The following is an 18,994-nucleotide window of genomic DNA, read 5'->3' on the forward strand; positions in this document are numbered from 1 at the left end:
ACGCGTGATATACCTTGCCAAATGGGGTGAACATACTGTAAGCTTTCTATGCAGAACTGTGTTCTAGATATTCCAAAAGAAGTGAGAGCTCATCTTCCAGGATTCCTGTGGCTGTTGGAGGTGACGAGCACCGCGCTGCGGCCTTGGGCTTGGATTAGTGTCAGTGCTCTTCTCAAACCTTTCTATTATACACTGGTATGTAGGGAGAAAAAGGAAGATTGGGATTGGAAAAAAGTATGCTGTTTTAGTAGAAATATTCTTAAAATAATGATAAACCTAACTATCCCCATTTAAATGCCCTTTGTAGGTTGTTTTGCCGTTGACAGGGCCAGAAGGAATGTAACACTCATGCATTTATTTTAAGCAGCATGTTGACTTATGCGCTCACATGCTGGGACAAGTTTTATTTCACTTTAAATCTGCTTAATAAAGCTGAGCTATGACATTATTTAGGAGGAACGGGAGTGCATTGTTAGTAGATGGCTATGCAGATAAACTCGTATGGTTTTTACATGCAGTAGCATAACACAGCTGAATATATTTGGATGTAGGTTTTCTATATAACTGTATGTGTATCTTTTTAAACCGTTTTCTCCAAAGGCATTTCTCATCCAATTTCTGCCTGCCCTTCTATGAATATTTCTCTTCTAGTCCTTCTTGCTCACTCATGCCGCTCCTCAACACACTTAGGGTTTACTGTCTTTTGAGCGTCTCTTTGCTATTCAGTAGATTTCTCTTTTTGCCCCTAAATTCCTGCCCTTTCTTTGCTTCTTCCGTTTGTTGTCCTGCGAGTTCCAGCTTTTTTTCTCATGTTTCCTCTGTAACTTTGGGGTGACATTCCTGGTTCCATTTGTCCCAGCTAGAGCGGGTTGTCTATGGGGGAGAGTCATTGGAACTTGCTCCCATGAGGAAGGGGATCCTTGGGCATCTTCCATGTGCCTGTTTCAGGTCCTGCTGATCAGCCGGCTGGGCTGGAGGTCACATTTCCACCACTTGTTGAGTTGACAGCTGGGAGGAGCTGGTCACGCCTTTCTCTTCACGAACACGCGAATGACCTCGGAGAAAAAGGCTGTCTCGCGATGCCAGCAGGAAAGAATGTTTGGCATTTCGTTAAATTCTGCCCAAAGTGACTATAGTCAGCCTTTCTCTTTAACAACGTCATGTCGGTTTACTGCCTTGATGTGGGAACCAGCACAAGAACAACCACAGGCCACGAATGCGATTGCAAAGAGCAAGTTCTATTTTAGTTACCTCGCTACCGGGGGGTCTCTGCTGCAGCACCTGAGCTCCCAGGCAGAGGTGGGGCCGCAGGCACTGGTCAGTTCAGCCCTGCGGGAAGATCCTGGTTCTGCTGCGCTCACCTGCATTTTAAGGCTTCAAGCAGGCGCAGCCTTGTGCTTTCTCACTACAGAGCAGGAATCTCAGGCACAACAATAAGTTGCCTTAGAGTTTCTCACAGGCATGTGTTATTAAGGGCAAGTGCAGAGTCTTGAATCTGGGCAGGAACAACCCCCAGGTTCCAGTGTAAGCTGGGGAACGAGCTGTTGGAGAGCAGTGTAGGGGAAAGGGACCTGGGGGTCCTGGGGACAGCAGGGTGAGCATGAGCCAGCACTGGGCCCTTGTGGCCAGGAAGGCCAATGGTACCTGGGGTGGGTTAGAAGGGGGTGGTCAGTAGGTCAGAGAGGTTCTCCTGCCCCTCTGCTCTGCCCTGGGGAGACCACACCTGGAATCTTGTGTCCAGTGGTGGCCCCTCAGTTCCAGCAGGACAGGGAACTGCTGGAGAGAGTCCAGCGCAGCCACCAAGGTGCTGAAGGGAGTGGAGCATCTCATCAATTATTTCTTAGTATGTCAAAAATTTCAAAAATTGTAACACATATGAAATAATTATGTGAAGATAAGCAACGCAAGAGCATCCAGTGTTTGGAGCACTTATGGAGGATGACCCCCAGCACTGGTAAAGAATGACTCTGAACAGTATAATTGGCCCTGCTATTAAGTTTGTTTCTTGGTTTCAGAGGGGTGTTAGGAAGGGGTTTGTCACAGGATGGTTTGGTGGCCGGCGTGGCAGGGCTGCCCAGGCCCGACTGTGGCCCCGCCAGGGAGTGTCGGGCTCTCGGGCGCACTGGGGAGTTTCTGCACCATCTAGCAAGGCTGGATCTTCTGATGTAGCTCCAGGCTTGCAAGTTGAGTTTCGGTGCTCGAAACACGCAGCAGACAAACGAAGCCGACTGCCACCCACGGGAAGGGGAACCTGCAAATCTCGCAAGGCGGAGGAGGCGCCCAGCGATCTCAGACAGGGAACAACATGCTTTTTGGAAATGAGCTCTGGCTGGAGCAAGGGCGCCCTGCACACAGCTGCTGCGCTCGTGAGAAACAGGTCTCACAAAGTGCAGCACTTGGGTTGCGGTGGAAAAGAGAATTTCTTGATAGGAAAAGGATGAGGAGCACTGTGGACTCTGCCAGCATCAGTGCGTCAGTAGGACAGGTGCAGCTCATTGTTTGTGCTCTATTCTCAGCCCTCCTTGGATCCTCAGTGTTCCACACATCTCCTGTATTTGGCACGTCACAGTTAAGCTGTGGCTGTGTTCCAAGAGCGCTCCACATTGCCAGGTACAAAATTCTGCTCAACTGCTTAAGTCACATAAAGGAAGATCACAGAGTCACAGAATGTCAGGGGTTGGAAGGGACCTGGAAAGCTCATCCAGTGCAATCCCCCCATAGAGCGGGAACACCCAGATGAGGTTACACAGGAAGGTGTCCAGGCGGGCTGGAATGTCTGCAGAGAAGGAGACTCCACAACCTCCCTGGGCAGCCTGGGCCAGGCTCTGCCACCCTTACCATGAAGAACTTTCTTCTCAAGTTTAAGTGGAACCTCTTATGTTCCAGTTTGTACCCATTGCCCCTTGTCCTGTCACTGGTTGTCACCCAGAAGAGCCTGGCTCCATCCTCCTGACACTCCCCCTTTCCATATTGATCCCCAGGAATGAGTCCCCCCTCAGTCTCCTCTTGTCCAGCTCCAGAGCCCCAGCTCCCTCAGCCTTTCCTCACACGGGAGATGCTCCACTCCCTTCAGCATCTTGGTGGCTGCACTGGACTCTCTCCAGCAGTTCCCTGTCCTGCTGGAACTGAGGGGTGATATGGTAAAAAGATATGGCAGAAGGTCAGAGATAGTTGAGTTGTAAGACATGCCAGCCATTGGCAACTTCACCGTGCTGAGGTATCATGCTTGCAGTGCCCCAGGCTGCCTGGCCTCCTGGTTTTGACTGAGACATGAATTGAGGCTGGTAGGGCGAAGAGAAGGAATCACTGCATTTTTATAAGCAGAAGCCAAAAATTCATGGGAAAGTTGCCATGTAGGAAACAGAGGAGCTCCCAAGTTATGTGAGGATAACTTAGTGTGTTCTGTAGAATAAGTAAATAAACACACCCTGAGAGCTAATGCAAAACACTCATTAAAACAGATGCTGTGCCGCTCCAACAGTGTATTTATGAAAAAAAGGGAAGGGTACTGGCTAGTCAAATACTTTGTTCAGAACATGCCCACTCCTGTGTGTCGTCATTTGCAATTCTACCCTTGTTTTAATGCTTTTGATTCATTTTTACTTCTAAGAAGCTTTTGCACAGAGGAAAGCCTAAAACCTAGGCCAGGCTGTTCCTGCAGCGGGACTTGCTCCAAGTTCAAGCTTTTCGCCCTGAGCTGAACACACGGTTTGGTTCTCCGGTAGTGTTCTGGTGAATAGTTACCTTGCTCTGCCTCCTGGCACAAACAGCTGGAGTAAAGTTACCTTGCTCTGCCTCCTGGCACAAACAGCTGCAACAATTGGTTCGGTTTTGCGGGCAGAGTGGGGAATCTGACAGTTTACTGTTTTGGGGACACTGTACCGCTGTTTTAGAAAATAACTTCATGTAGCACAGTCCCTTGGCGTCATCCAAAACCTCAAGCCAGGCTTATTTGGCAGTGAAATAATCACCACGCTTATCTGTGCTTAGTGTTTGTACATCCTTGTTTTTTCTGTTTATTCTGAAGTATGCGCTAGGACTAGACCTTTTCCTCCTTTATATTTAAGATACTTGAAACATATTCCTTACTACCTGTGCAATTCTTGTTGACTGAAGTTTATCAGTATGTGAGCCAGCCACGTGAAAAGGAGGTGATCTTTTTTCTTGTTAAAACACCAGGTTTGGGAGGAGCGGTGGTTTCTGTTTGGTGGTGTCTGTTTTTTCCCCCAAAACACCCAGAGCGGTTTTGATGGAGATCTTTGAAGCACCATACAAGTTGTGACTGGATTGAAACCTTGTGCTCTCCTCTGAGGTAACAAACACCAGCCTGATTGTATGGATAGGGAAATTAGATGAACATCAGCGAGACTTAAAATAAAAGAGAGGGGAGGGGGCGAAGCTTCTGACACTCCCAATTGTATGGGGGCTTTTCCAGGCCTTGCAGTTTCAGACATTTTTGGTTAACCTCACTGTGCAGATTGTGTTCAGTTAAAAAGAGAAATAACTTGCGTAGCTGTAGAAAAAGCTGTTTCATATCTGCTAAATGTTTAGGGTGTTACAGTCAAAGAACATTATAACATCTATCGAAACATATGAGGCTTCAGTTTAAACACAAACATAGGGGAATTCTGTGGATCTTGATGCTCTTCTGCAATGGGGGGTGAAAAAGGTTATTAGGAAGGCGCTGGAGAGAGACTCGAACTCTCGTGGGTTACTCTGAGCAGTATCTATTGTAGAAGATTCGCAGGAACAGCAGGGTTGGATCACCTCCTCAGAGAGTGACAATCGTACAGCAATACAGCTAGACATTATATAGGGTTCTAACAGGTATTATGCAACTAAGCAAAATTTATCACTGTCTATCACTGTCAATGTCTTTAGGTTCCTTCCGTCCCAGTGGTCTGCAGGTTTCACTTCTTCCTTCATGTTCCACTTCGGCAAGTACCGAACAAAAAGTCCTCGGGTTGCAGGGCTAGCTTTGAAGTTCTACCTGTCTCATTTGTTATCCATAGTTCATCAGTCTAGTACAGAAATCAGCAAACCTGAGAATAGCATTTATCAATGTCTAAGGGTACAAAGCAAGCATAAGGTAACCACACTCGTGGTTCTGGGCAAGGGCTATACAGGAGACAAGCTGAGACTTGCAGCCTTAGCAGCACAGCTTATAACACTGATATAGGCCTAAAATCCTAATTCCCTATTTTCCTACAACAGGGGGTTTGCCACATGGGGGCAATATGTGACGGGACTGTGTCCGTTCTTTGACGTCTACCTATAGATCAGGCAGCACAGCTGGCAGGTTTTGCCTGGACTTCTGTTTTGGCGCAAGTGGCTCAGCAGCCGTATTTCTTTGCAGCTCGTAGCTTGTGTGTGCTCAGGTTCCGTCTGTCCGTCCGGCTGCAGCCGGGGCGTCCTGGGCAGGCAGAACGTGCTCGGGCAGGCCGGGCGGCGGATGGAGCAGAGCTGCTGGGCAAGTGCCGGGGGGTGTGTGTGCACAGGGACCGACATGGGCCGGGCTTCATGTGTTTGTTGTAATTGCCACTTTCACCGTGAAATGCAATTGTGAAAGGCCGAGTGGGTGGTTGCAAAAATCGGTTGCGTTCTCTCGTTTTTTCAGTTCACCAATGAGCAGAAGTTTTTCCTGTACAGAAGTGCCCACACCTGTTCTAAAGAATTAGTCAATGTCGAAGGTTTAATTCTAAGTCATAGTCTGAGGCGAGTGGACTTTGCACTTTATACAAGACAATGTAATTGCTAAGTAGACTGCGTGTAGAAGGGCTCCTGAAAAATCCTAGAATCATAGAATCCTTTGGGTTGGAAAAGACCTTTAAGATCATTGAGTCCAACTGTAAACCCAAGTCCACCTCCAACCCACATCCCCAGGAACCTCATCTCCATGTGTCCTGGAGGGGAACAACCCGAAAAGCCCTGAGGACGAGCCCTGTAAGAAGAGCCATAGCATGGCTGCAGGGGCAGGAGGCACGAGGGTTGGAAGTGGAAACCACCCCCCATGGAGTCTACACGTTCCTGGAGCTTGGAAATTAGTTTCTCCGGTTGTTTTTGCAAGATGCTGCTAATGGCGAGTGCCTTTGACATTGTATTTCTACCAGCAGAACAAGGTGCGCTCTGCCAGTCTTTGAAGTGTCTTCATTCATCGCTATTGAAAAACAGGATTTCTCCTGTGCCTCCAGGTCAGTGTTAACAGTAAGCAAGCCTGCTATAAGAAAGTAATTCTGGAAAGTGGGATGTACAGGTGTGTCTGTGTTATTCATTCTTTGTGCTGATCATGAGGATCAAACCTCTGGTTATCCAGCAATTCCTGTTCACTTGGCTTGAATCTTTTGCCCTTTGCTTGTGACAGTCAGTGTGTTAATCAGTTCTGTCATTTCACTGCCTTTTTTTGTTGTTTTCCTGCCATTTCTGGTACAAGTGGCCTGTAAGTAAAGAACAACACCCGACTATAATTGCTGAAATTGGCTTGGTTTTCCTATTTGAGATGCGGTCTGATGCAGTTCTGAACTGTTGGGTAGATAACTTCTCGCCGATGAGACAAGTTGAGGAATGTTTCAGCAATCCAGAGCGTGGGTTGGTGACAAGGCAACTTGGTCTCCTGTCTGGTTCCGCTGCACAGACCATTACAAACTGCTGAGTACTCGACAGAGCTCTGCTGGGATTAAGCACTTTCAGATCAGGAATATGACCAGGGGAGTCACGATTCACCTAAGATGTGAACACATTTGTGGAAATGAGAGTTTTCCTCTTGGTGGACGCCAGAGGTCCTCAAAGGCGGTGGGAAAGAAGAGCGCTCATCCTGTGGAGAAAGCCAGCAGCCCTTGCGGTTAGTCCTTACTCACACTAGGCTTAGGTTAACAATGTCTGAAGCAAATTGTTGAATCCAGGCAGTACCTGATGGGAGAATTGTTCCAAGCTCTCCCAGGGTTCTGGTGCTTTGGTTGGCCTGTGATGCTCATCTTGTGTCTCAGCCTTGGCACGTCCTCACGAGCCGTCATTGCAGAGCCGCAGGGTGACCCACTGGAGAGGTGACCGTGGTGTAAAACACTGCCTTAAGCGGCTGTACCTATCTCTGTTCTCAGTTGTACCCATCTTCTGCTACAGACAGAAGGGGGAACAAAATGTAATGTTTTGGAATTGCTTGCCTCGTTATTATGAGATAGGAGACCTCTAAGAAACAGAACTTTGTAGTATGTATTTGGAAAATATGTGCTAACAAAGTGAGCAGTTGGTATAACTTTTCCATCTGCAGAGTTTCTCTTTGCTGTGAAGAAGAATTTGAACAGGAAGAGCTTATCCAGTTGCTGTTTTTCTTGGTTGATAAGAAGTCTGCTTTGAAGAGCTTCCTTCACCCTCATCCAGAGTGTGACTATAGAAGACGACATCATAGTGCAGTAAAAGGGTAATTCTGTTTGTCCCACTCATGCCAAGACGTGAATGTGGTGTAGATTATCTGTAATATTAGTTGAGTGAAGTGAACAAGTTACACCTCATTATCAGTTTTTATCTCACAAGGGTGAAGTCGTACTTTGTCCTGACACTGCATTCTTCCAATAGCAGCAGCTGACTTTCCTGCATAATGACATTCCTCTTCTCCCAGCTTGGTTCTGCGGGGGATTCAAACACAGCACCCAATGGGCAGAAAGTTTCCCTTCATGGGGGCTGATTTGGGGCTCTGTGTGGGTAGCTGTGAAAAACACATCGCTGAATGTGTGTGGTGGGTTAGATAACCACCCATTCCACCTTTTCAGTTCCAATTCACCAGATGCCGTGTCTCGAGCACGTTTTGTGTGTTCCAGTTGTTTTGTCAGTGACAGAGTGTGCAGAACAGAGGTTCTGTTTGATAAGGCCTTTCCTATTTGTCCCCTGGGAGTAGAAGTCACATCACCCGTTCTTTGTATTAGAAAGCAATGCTTTGCAGAGAGAGTGGTCAGGCATTGGAATGGCTGCCCAGGGAGGTGCTGGACTCACCAGCCCTGGAGGTTTTTAAACTGAGATTGGACATGGCACTTAGTGCCATAATCTAGTCAATGGGCTGGAGTTGGACCAAGGGTTGGACTGGAGGATCTCTGAGGTCTTTTCCAACCCAGTCGATTCTGTGATTCTGTGATTCCCTGCCAAGCGATTCAGTGAGCACAGGGCTGTCCCCAAGCTCTTGTCTTCTAGCTGGTACGAGTGGAGTCTTGTCCCTTGTTGTCCCTTCCCCTGCCTGTGGTGGAAGGCCCTGAAGATGGCAGGTGGTGCCGTGTCCCTTCGTATCCTGGTCCTAAGCACACAGGTGGAAATGTGAAAATGTGGGGTGACTTGTCTGATAGGGAAAAGTCACCTGTTACAGTGACTGATGTGTATGTTATAGTTCTCTTATGTACACGAGAAAACCTGTTACAGAAAGGTTTTAGCATGGAGGTACTATCAGCATGGATGGGATTGTCTGCCCTGAAGAATTGGCCAGGCGGGCATGAAAAGAAGAGACTTGTTAAGGCTCAGGTTCACGGCAGCAAACGGCTCTCGCAGGGATACCTGTGCATCCCGCCCGCATCCTCATGCGGTGATGGAAAAGAACTTTTTGTTTGTGGTGAGTATAAAGCGCAGAAATGAGCTGCGTGTAGAAACAGGCACTGGGGATGGGGACACTTGAACACTTCAGTGCCTTTCATTGCTGAATTGTTTTATGTTTTGTGTGAACGATAGACAGCAAAGCATGGACAGCAGGGACTACACTGTTTTCATCACCTATGGAAGTACAATGCAAATGGCAGGCAAAACAGGTTGCTGAAACATTCATTTCAGTAGTGAAAGCACTTCAGTTTATTGGAATCACAAACATTTTTACGAATGGAGTTACTAAAATGCTGCATGTACTTTTACATCTTTCTTAATTTTTGTGTATGCCTGAGATTCTCCAGCTCCATTTCCCTTTTTAAGGAGAAGAAATAATGGGACATATTATTAAAACATTCTGTCTAATTTCTTTTTAAGGAATGAGAATGTTGCTAGTCAGGAAGTACTCATTGAATTTGTGAGCTCCTTCTTTCTGTGGGTGAGAGTGGTGAAGCTTCTCCCAGTTCAAAGAGCTGTTCTGCATGATTTCTGCATTTCGTTAATACAAAAGTCATATGCAATGCTAATATTTTGCTTTTCAAATGGTTGTGAAAAGGTCAAGTTCTCAGAAACAAGGTGGCTCTTGGCATTTCTTGTGCTACCGGCCATCAGTCCTTCCCCAGAGAAATCACAGCGTTTCTCCCATGCCTGTTGCAGACTCCAGTGCGGGGCTGCCGGGTGCGATGTTGCCCTTGGTGCCCCCGGATCCGTCAGCCTTGGTGGCTGGTTTTGAGCAGACTTGGAAGGCAGGAGGTGCAGCATTCTGCTCACCCCATGCTCCATTTCCTACAGTGTTTGGTTCTTGTCTGTGCTCCCGAGGGAGGAGGATGAGGAGGATTTTCTCATGGTTTTCAGCCCCTGGGCCATGGGCAGTGGCCGGTGGAGCTCAGCATGGAGATGTGGTACCTGCGGCTTCTCTCCCACTCCATAGTGCTGTGGCCCCTTCTATCCTTATTTAAAATTTGTCTGTTGGTGAGAAACAAAGGCAGACCTGCAATGATCGTTATTCAAAGCAAAACGACTGAGACTTTTTGCCTTAATCTCAGTGGCTGGTGAAGAGGCTGGTGCCCCAACCACAGCAGCATTCACCCCCGCAAACAGAGTGTGTTGGTGTTTGCTCCCCTGGACAGGACACTTGCGGGATTTTGTGTTTCTTACTTTGAGGCAGGACGACAGGACAGCCCACCTGGGAGGCAACTGCCCCACAGCTCCAGCACCAGAGGGTTTGGCATCCATGTTCTTCTAAAGCTCCCAGCGCCCTCCTCATGCTGGAAGAATACACTTTGGGTTTTACTTTATTTTTGGTTTTATCATCCTAAAAGCCCCAGGGGGACGGGTAGAGTATGGGATGCTCTCCCGTCTCTCTGCCGCTCCGGATGCCCCGTGCGCAGGGGCCTGGAGTCCCCTGGACCCCGCACCCGGGGCACGGGCTCCTCTGGTCACACCGTTTGCTGAGGCGCTCACACTGCGGCAGGAGCGGGTTGGGGTTCCGGGCTATCCTGGGGCTCCCGTTTGTCCCGGGGCTCTGGGCTGTCCCACGGTTCCGGCCTGTCCCGGGACTCTGGGCTGTCCCGGGGTTCTGGACTGTCCCCCAGCTCTGGGTTGTCCTGGTGCTGCGGGCTGTCCCGGGGTCCTCGTTTGTCCCGGGGTTCCCGTTTGTCCCGGGGTTCCCATTTGTTCCCGGATTCCCGTTTGTCCCATGGTTCCCGTTTGTCCTGGGTCCCTGTTTGTCCCAGTCCCTGTTTGTCCCGGGGTCCCCGTTTGTCCCGGGGTTCCCGTTTGTCCCGGGTCCCTGTTTGTCCCGGGGTTCCCGTTTGTCCCGGGTCCCTGTTTGTCCCGGGGTTCCCGTTTGTCCTGGGTTCCCGTTTGTCCCGGGTCCCTGTTTGTCCCGGGGTTCCCGTTTGTACCGGATTCCCGTTTGTCCCGGGTTCCCGTTTGTTCCTGGTCCCCGTTTGTCCCGGGTCCCTGTTTGTCCCGGTCCCTGTTTGTCCCGGGGTTCCCGTTTGTCCCGGGGTTCCCGTTTGTCCCGGTCCCTGTTTATCCCGGGGTTCCCGTTTGTCCCGGTCCCTGTTTGTCCCGGGGTTCCCGTTTGCCCCGGCTTCCCATTTGTCCAGGTCCCTGTTTATCCCGGGTCCCTGTTTGTCCCTGCTCCCCGTGTCCCTCCCGCCGCCGCCGCCGCGCGCGGCCCCGCCCCCGCCCGCAGTGGCCCAATGGCGGCGCGCGGCGCGGGGCGGGGCCGGCGCTGGGTCAGTGCGCGCGGGCTGCGCGGGGCCGGGGCCGGAGTGGCGGCGCGGCCGCGCGCTGAGGTGAGTGAGGGGAGCGAGGAGTGGCGGGGCAGGGGGTCCCCGAGGGGTCCCCGTTCCCGGGCGGGCCCCGCACCGGGGTTGCCGGCGAGCGGCGCTCCAGCCCGGTGGCTTGGCCCGGCCCGCCTCGCCGCTCGGCCCGCCTGCGCGTCGAGCTGTTCCGCCGCCCGCGGCCGCTGTCGTGTGGTGCGGCCCCGGCCGGGGGGCTGCGGATGGGGCCCGGCCCTGCCCGCGCCGCAGCGCTCGATCCTCCAGCCCCGGGGGCGGGGGCTGTGGCTCTGGCTCGGCCATGCCTCCCGGCGCGCTGCCGGAGCCCGGCCTGGGCGGCTTCGCCACATGGTCCTTAGGCCGGGGTGTTTGCGCACCTGCGGCCCGGCCCCTCCGCTCCCCGCGGGGACCCGCAGGAGCCCGCCCTGCGAGGGGCCGCTGCTGCGCCGGCCCCGCGACCCGACCCCGCTCACCTGCGGGACCCGCCGCGGCCCTTCCCCGCCCCGCGCACCGGCTCCTTCCAGGGGCCGCGCTCCCTGCGGGGACAGCCAGGAGGGGCTTCCCCTGCCCAGGGACGGGGCCGCTTAACGGGGGCGAGGGGTCCGCGTTTCGGGGACAGGCGTCTCCCGGGGCGGCGGGGGCACTCGTGGTCTTCATCTGTCTTCATTGCGGTTACATTGCTGATGTGTGAGTTGGTGCCAGTTTGCTGTAGCGATGTTAACTGTTGCCTAGCGAAACGGGTAAAAGAGGAAAGATTGCATCTGGTGGACTGAAGGGACCTGATCTGGGAGCTCCTGCTGAGAGTGCTCCCGTGCTGCTCCCTGTGGGCTCTCACCACACACGGGGGATCCCCTCCCACGGGGATCCCCCTGCTCACTCCAGGAGCCTGACTTCAGAGCAGCCTTTTGCATGGGTGAGGGATGGAGTGTCATAGTGACCCTGTCAGGGACCAAAAGAAACTGTACTTGGAGGAGTTCCTTTGAAAGCCCTGGGTATCTTGCATGAGCATATGCTCAGGTATAAGCTGCCTTTCCAGGTTTGCTGCTAGCTGAAAAAATGCTGTCTTTCTTTTGAAAAATAAGTTTGTTCTGTCCCGTAGAAGGTAAAACTCATTACACCCTCAAAGCTATTTCAGAAAGGCAACAAAAAGTACATAGGTGCCTTATTTTTGTAAGTTATTCCTGCCTGCTTCTTTAGAATCCCTTGGGGCTGAGAGCAACAATCATTCTGTCACTGTGCTTCAGGGAGCTGATTTAGCTTTGGTGCTTGGTTACTTTATAGGAAATTATTGGGACGAGCTCAATGCAAAGAAGTTCAGAGTGGCTGAATGCAAGGAAGATTTTGTTTTTCTTGAAACTGCTAATATTGCAGTAACATTGCATTTTAGTTTTGCATTGGCGAGGAGGTAAATGAGACCTTGTTCTGGCTCTCCTGGGCTGGGAGGCTCCCTGTGCTGTTGGATGCTTTCTCCCTGCTGCCCATAGAGCCTCTGGTGCTTGCAGCCTGGCTCATGCTTCATTCTTTCCTCTTCCTCCACCTCTCATTTAGTCACCCCTTGACTGGATTGCTTTCTCAGTCATGGCTTTTTGTTTTTTGTTAAGTTTTTTGTTAAGAAACATCATGTAGTCAGCTTAGGTAAAACCTAATACATAACTATAATCAGTGGTGAAAATGGAAATAGTGCTTGGCTTGGTTAACTCTCCTCACGCTTTTGTTTTTTGAGGCATCTGGAGCAAGCCAGGCTCTTTGGGGATTTTTAGTAATTGTACCAGCATTAGTGGTGTGCAGCTGGAGGGTGCTGGATGTGGCACAGGTAGATGCTCACAGCTGCCACAGGGTAGACAGGGCTCTGCTTTCCAGGGAAACACGTCTTGCTTCTGCTCTTGGTGACAACCAGTGACAGGACAAGGGGCAATGGGTGCAAACTGGAACACAAAAGGTTCCACTTAAACATGAGAAGAAACTTTTTCCCGGTGAGGGTGGCAGAGCCTGGCCCAGGCTGCCCAGGGAGGTTGTGGAGTCTCCTTCTGTGCAGATATTCCAACCCACCTGGACACCTTCCTGTGTAACCTCATCTGGGTGTTCCTGCTCCATGGGAGGATTGCACTGGGTGAGCTTTCCAGGTCCCTTCCAGTGTCTAACATTCTGCAATTCTGTGTGTGTTTTCTGCCCAGGTGCTTGTTAGACCTTAAAAATCTGCGTGTGTGCTGGCCAGGGACTAGTCTAGTGGTACATATTTTTAGGAATGTCTTAGCAAGATGTGAGGCCAAGCCCTGTTGAGTTCATTCTTCCTGTTAACACTTGTGAGGAAGGACTTTGACATCTGCAGTTTCTGTTTGATGTGACTTTGGTCTCTGCTGGCCAGTAACCAAAGCTTGTAAAAGCAGCCGCGAGCTCCTGGTTTGGTCTGGGGTGGGGTGGCCAGGCAGCCTTGCCCTTGGGCACTGGCTGGAGGGGACGCTGCATCGGCTGTCGCCACGTATGGCTTTTCCTTTTTGAGTAGCTGCAGTGTCTGTCCCTTCCAGTAGCTGTTCTTTCAGATCAGGATGATTGTGTTCATGAAGTGCTAATTTTAAGAGCGGTTGTCTAATAAATAGCCTTATGCGGAGTATAACTGATTCTGGGCAACTTCAGTTGCTCGTAAGCTCCTGAATGGCAGTAACAAAACCCTTCCATAGGGTTAAGTTATAATGGACACAATATTGAGGGGATATAGGTGACACCCACTTGTGGTTTCTCTTGAGCTTAGCAGTTAGTTGTGTAACCTGGGCAACTGTCTCTGCTGATTTTTGCTGTTGTGTTGGTTTTAAAATCTGTGACCTAAAAGTTTTTCTCCTTGGCTGCGTGATCACACAAGCTGGTTAAGTTTAGCAAAAGCGTATAGACAAAATGGTCTGAGAAAGAAACTTGCTGCTAATATGTCACCTAAAACTGGTAGGTCAGGTACTGGACATTGCACGGACACTTTCATGGATCTGCAAGCATAAAGAGAAAAAAGAAGAGTGATGTTGAAGCAAGCTGGTCTAAAAGCCAGCAAAATGTTTCGCCAGTCTCAGTGCGTGCAAGGATTAAAACCGAAAACCTCTCCCTAATTTTTAACAACATATAAGGCTGGCTCCATTTAACTCCCCAGAGCAGGCTGCCTACCTACTCAAAGCACAGAGGGACAAAGGACCGTTGTCATGATCTGCCTCTCTCCTTTCGAGACAAAACACGTTTATTACAACACAATAATCTAACACTTCATTGAATTGTTTGTAGTGCGGTGGCCACGCAAAGGCCGTCCCAGCGGCAGGATCCGCATACTTTCGATTGTTCAGACCTAGCGTGGTATTTGGGAAATGCAACCAGCAGCAGCCAGGAGCCTGGTGGTTTCCATGTGCGTTGCTGCTGAACGCCTCGCACGTTGTTGGCAAATACTCGGTGCCTGTGGTGAGCGTGGGGTGGTGGCTTTGCTGGGCGCGTTGTGTCCTGTGATCGCACAGACCCTGCTGCAATCCCCCCGCATGCACCTTGTTGGTTTGGGTCTTTTTTCCCCATGTCAAATCAAACATTTTCTCTGCAACAACTGCCACCAGACCATGAAAGTAAGGATTGAGATGCAGGAATCGGCCTCCTTGAGCTAGTGTAGATTTCTGTGATTGAGATTTTTGCCCGCTGACTTAATCTGGGTACAGCACCGGTTTGTTAAGAAGGTGAAGAACTGTTATCTGTGGCACAAATCTGTTATGAAGGCTCCAAGCTGCCAGCATTGGTTGGAATAGTTACGGTTTTGTGTGAGTCATCATTTTGGGGAATGAAGAAAGTTAATTGTTCCTGTTATCTCAGGGCGCGGTTTGACGTTGAGCAGAGTCAGTGGCATGGCTGGGTACTGGTGAGAGTCTTCCCTTAGCTCTCCCTGCCAGTGGCCTTGCTCCTGCTGCCAGTGGTGCCTGATTTAGGGAGCTAAATCAGCAGAAAAATTAATCAGAAAGGAAAATGTCAGTGTGTAAGGAGGGTGGAGGGCACAGGTTTTACTACCCTGTTTCCTAACCATGTTTCAGAATATCTTTGGGTTTTTTTTGCCACCAATTTTTCTTTCCAGCAGCTGGATTTTTGACCAGACTTTTATCAACTTTAGTACTGCTTTTGGTAGTGGGATGAAGAGCATTAAATAAGGACTTTGTTTGCGATTGGGCTTCAGTAGGTAGTATTTTCATATGGGATATCAGTGGAAAACTATCTTTCAGGTTGTAATCCTCTGTTTTCTTCCAGATTTCTGCTCATCGTTGAAAGATGGGAGAGATAGAAGGAACATACAGAGTCCTGCAGACTCCTGGCTCTCGTTTGGGCGTCCAGAAGACCACGGGAGTGAGTACCTTGGAGCCGGGACAGAACCTCTCCACTGCGATGGCATCGTCGCCTGCCAAAACGCACGAGCGGGACCTGCTGATCAAAATAAAGATGCTGGACAACACAGTGGAAGTACTTGACATTGAGGTAGGAGAAGTTTAAACCCATTTCGAGCGTGCTTAGCCTCTGGTAATGCAAAGCTCACAGGATGCGCTGTTGTACAGAGCGGGGACGTTTATTCATTGTCTGAATAGAGATTCCTGTAGGGATTTTACCTGCTTACAAGTAGTGAAATGAATAGCACATCTATTTTTTTTTAATCTTTTAAGCATAACAAATGTTTTGTATTTGTAACAGACTTTAAATGCCAGCACATACTGTAACAAGAAGCCTTAACTGTTATTTGCTTTGGGGGAACACCAACTGTCTTCTGCCAAACTGTTCCTGCTTCCTGAGCCACATGCAGCTTTTTCGATTTGGCAGTTGGGAGAGCAGAAGAGGTTTTTTTTAGTTACTGCTTTCTATTAATTATTTTAGTGGTTTGTGTCCTCTTCAAGTAAACTTGCTTCTGTTTGAACATTTTTGCTTGTTGCCACACTTTGGGAGGGAGGCGCCGGAGGGATGACAGCGTTTCTGAAAATTTGTATTTAAAAGTGAGCTTGCTTAGGAATTAGGGAAATCTGCCTTAAGAAATACAAACCATGTTCAGATTGGAGTGGTTCTGTTTTTAAACAACTGACAATTTTTGTTTTTCAAATTCTTATTTTATTCTCAGCATTAACTTCAGACTTTAATTTTAGCTTGCCTAAAGATTCGTTGTTGGCAAACAGCTCCGTTCTAGTGAAGACACCCAGCTATCAGCTATTCTACATTAGTGTCGAACTGACTTCATGATTAGCACTTGTAGCCTTAGTTTGTTGCATAAGCAGGTTTTTCCAAATAAAGTGAAAAAGATGTCTGTGGAGCGCTAAAGAAATAGTGACTTTTGGGGATGCCTCCTCCAGACTGCAGGCCAGCTGTTCAACTCGCAAACATGAGCTCTGATTTTGTTTTTGTTACGTGTGAGGCTGTGCCCGTGTCCCCTCCTGAGGACATCCAGCCCTCATTTACTGCATAGAACACAAAAAAACCCCCATATGCTGACTTTGGTTCTTTTGAAGTGTGATGTTTCCCCCTCCCCCACCAGCTGATGTAGACATTGGTGCTTTTGTGTTTTGATTCTAAAGATTTTTTAAAAAACCACAACACCCCCCCTCCAATTTTTTAAAATCAAGAATCAAGAATAGCTTCTAGTTCCTGCTTTATTACATGAAGTCAATGACCAGAAATCTCCTATATATTAGCATAGATGCTTTCCTTATTTTCCTTGTCATATTTGTACCAACTCCATCTGCCCTTCTCTTGCAAACCATCTCCTTCCCTCAGGAGTCCTACTCTCATCATCTTTACTTGGAAACTCTTCTCTGGCTCTTCTGACACGGCCAAGCCTGCTTTCTTGTCTTTGATCTGCTGCTGGAGGGAAATCCTTTGACCGTGCTCGCCCCTGACAGCCGGGGATGCAGGTTCCCCTGCTCCCCGAGCCTCCCCCTGTTTCCCCTGTGCTCACTATGGTTCACTGCTTGTTTTTTGAAACTCTCTTGACCTGGTTCTTCTTTGCCTACCGGAGCAGTCTTGACTGTACATCGTTCCAGCTATCTGCATTTCTCTTCTGGCAGGTCCAGTTTAACCCTGTGTCTTATCCTACAGCACTTTGTTAGTTTTTCCACCGAACACAAATTCAGCTGTGGCTTGGTTCTTTATGATGTCTCAACTCTTGACTGTCTTTCGGCTCTAAATAAAATCAGCCTTTGCCTTGTGACACCTGGTTTTGATATTGATGTGTCAACATCAAGCTTCACATGTAAAAAACCCATAAATTCCTCACTCATGGTAATTTTTTGACCACTGTGAGTCAGACTCCAGTCTCACCTGACAATAATGTAGTTTGTGTTCACTTCCGATACCTTCCATTCCTTCAGCAGCCACCTCCTGCAGGTATAACTAGGGTGGTGCTGTTTAACTAAACGCCTGAAACTCATCCCATCCAGGACCACCACTGCATTTCACACCCCCATTGTGATCACCTTCTTGTTGGCTTTAGCCTCTCTTGCTGAGTACGTACCACTTCACAAGTCGCACTGAGAGTCTCCCTGCTCAGTGCTTGCTCCCCACAGCAGTTCCTGTGGTTTTTGCGTTACTCCTTTCTTTGTGGCTTCAAATGTAGTTGCTTCTCTCTGCTTCTACCTGGAGTCTCCTGCGAGAAGGTACTTGGCTTCATCCCCTGACCGGCCCATAATGCAGTGCTTTTGTTGTTTTTTCCCATCACAAGACTTTTCCCATAATTAGGAGCTATCTTAGTTTTCTCTTTTGACCTGGAAAGCTCCCTCTGGCTACAACATCCGCAGAAACACCTGAATTTGGCTAACTATAATAGCATGCTGAGGCCATAGTTAATATCGTACTATTCTTCTTTGCAAGGTCAGTCGGAACCAGAGCAACTTAAAAACTTTTGCCTGGTGTTGCAAGCAGTGAAGAGAAGGGATCGTCCTTTGTTCATCTGTAGAGCGTCGAGTGCAAAAAGGTCCATAGTCAGCAACTCTAGCATTAGTCCCACTAATACATCGCCTACATCTCCTTTATTTTTGTCTAAATGAGGTAGCAAACAGGGATGAGGTATTAAATTGTAACCTTCAGCCTCCTAATTTATTCAGTGGACTGGAGGGATAGCAGTAACTGCTGGCTGCTGTTTGTGATGGAAAATGAAATTTCTCTCTCAGGGACTGAGGGCAAGAATTAGGCAAAGTCAGGTGCTTTGCTGAATAGGTCCTGTGGGCTAGCACAGATGTTTATTAAAAAAGCAATGAGAGAAATTCATAATTAAGCAGCTGTCGCAGAGGGATGAAGGCTCTGATTGCAGTGCTGCTTGCCCGTTCCTCTTTGCTTTTGCAATTTTTTCCACTGGTGTGGAAATGAGAGGTGGTGTTGTCTTCATTACCTGCTTCATGGAGCTTGTTGGGATTGACCCAGATCAGCAATAATTTTTCAGTGTAGTGGGACACTGAGGTGTTTCTTATAGGTCACTGTCTTCTAATGGAGATGTAGCTTATGGCAAAAGGTGTTTTCTTCCCTCTTCAAATAATTTTCCCTTCAGTCTGTGAAAAATGCTGCAAATAATTTTAACTGGAAAAGAGAGGTGTTTGGTGGAAGAGGCTGCCAGGGCTGAGTGGTCAGTGCCGCAGCAGGGGGGCTAGTGCCAGCGCCCTGCTTAATGCCTTGCTTGTGAAGCCACCTAAAATGAGCCCATCAGCAATTTTAACTGTACAGGATGCACAGGGGAGCTGCGATAATGGTTTCATCCATGTGGCTTTTCCTTGTTAGCCGCTCCTTTCTCCAATATGCATTTAAAACACTTGCTTATCTCCTGGTAGGTGTGGGTGGATACTCTCGTTTGGTAGCTCTTCCCCATCATTTGGGTTTTTTAACTCGCCGAAGAGCAAGAAAAGAGACTGACACAATGGCGTAACAGATGGGATGAGAACAAAATTGGGAAGGATGGTCTTTCCTTCATGTTGTTGTTGTACCTAGAACAGCATGTTAGAAGTTCCATATAGCTACATTCCAGTGTCTTTTGTCTAAAATCTCTGCTCTCACCATCTGTACTGGAAGGTTTTCTTTCCATCTATGAATTCTGTTAATCAGTAAGAGGGAGCTGTTTTTAA

At 48.9% G+C, this 18,994-nt stretch overlaps 1 protein-coding gene across 2 annotated transcripts in view; it reads left to right on the top strand.

Moving 5' to 3' along the window:
- Positions 1-15,179: 15,179 nt before the first annotated feature.
- The window catches only part of FARP2 (FERM, ARH/RhoGEF and pleckstrin domain protein 2), a gene marked incomplete at both ends in the record, with an annotated part of 70,826 nt that continues 67,011 nt past the window's right edge, over positions 15,180-18,994 (top strand). For both annotated transcript variants that reach the window (XM_080349921.1, XM_080349922.1), the window contains one exon: positions 15,180-15,383. In XM_080349921.1, the coding sequence (XP_080206047.1) occupies positions 15,180-15,383 (204 nt within the window). The remainder of the gene's footprint in view (positions 15,384-18,994) is intronic.

This window comes from Nesoenas mayeri, assembly GCF_963082525.1.
Source record: "Nesoenas mayeri genome assembly, chromosome: 9".
Lineage (NCBI taxonomy): Eukaryota > Metazoa > Chordata > Aves > Columbiformes > Columbidae > Nesoenas > Nesoenas mayeri.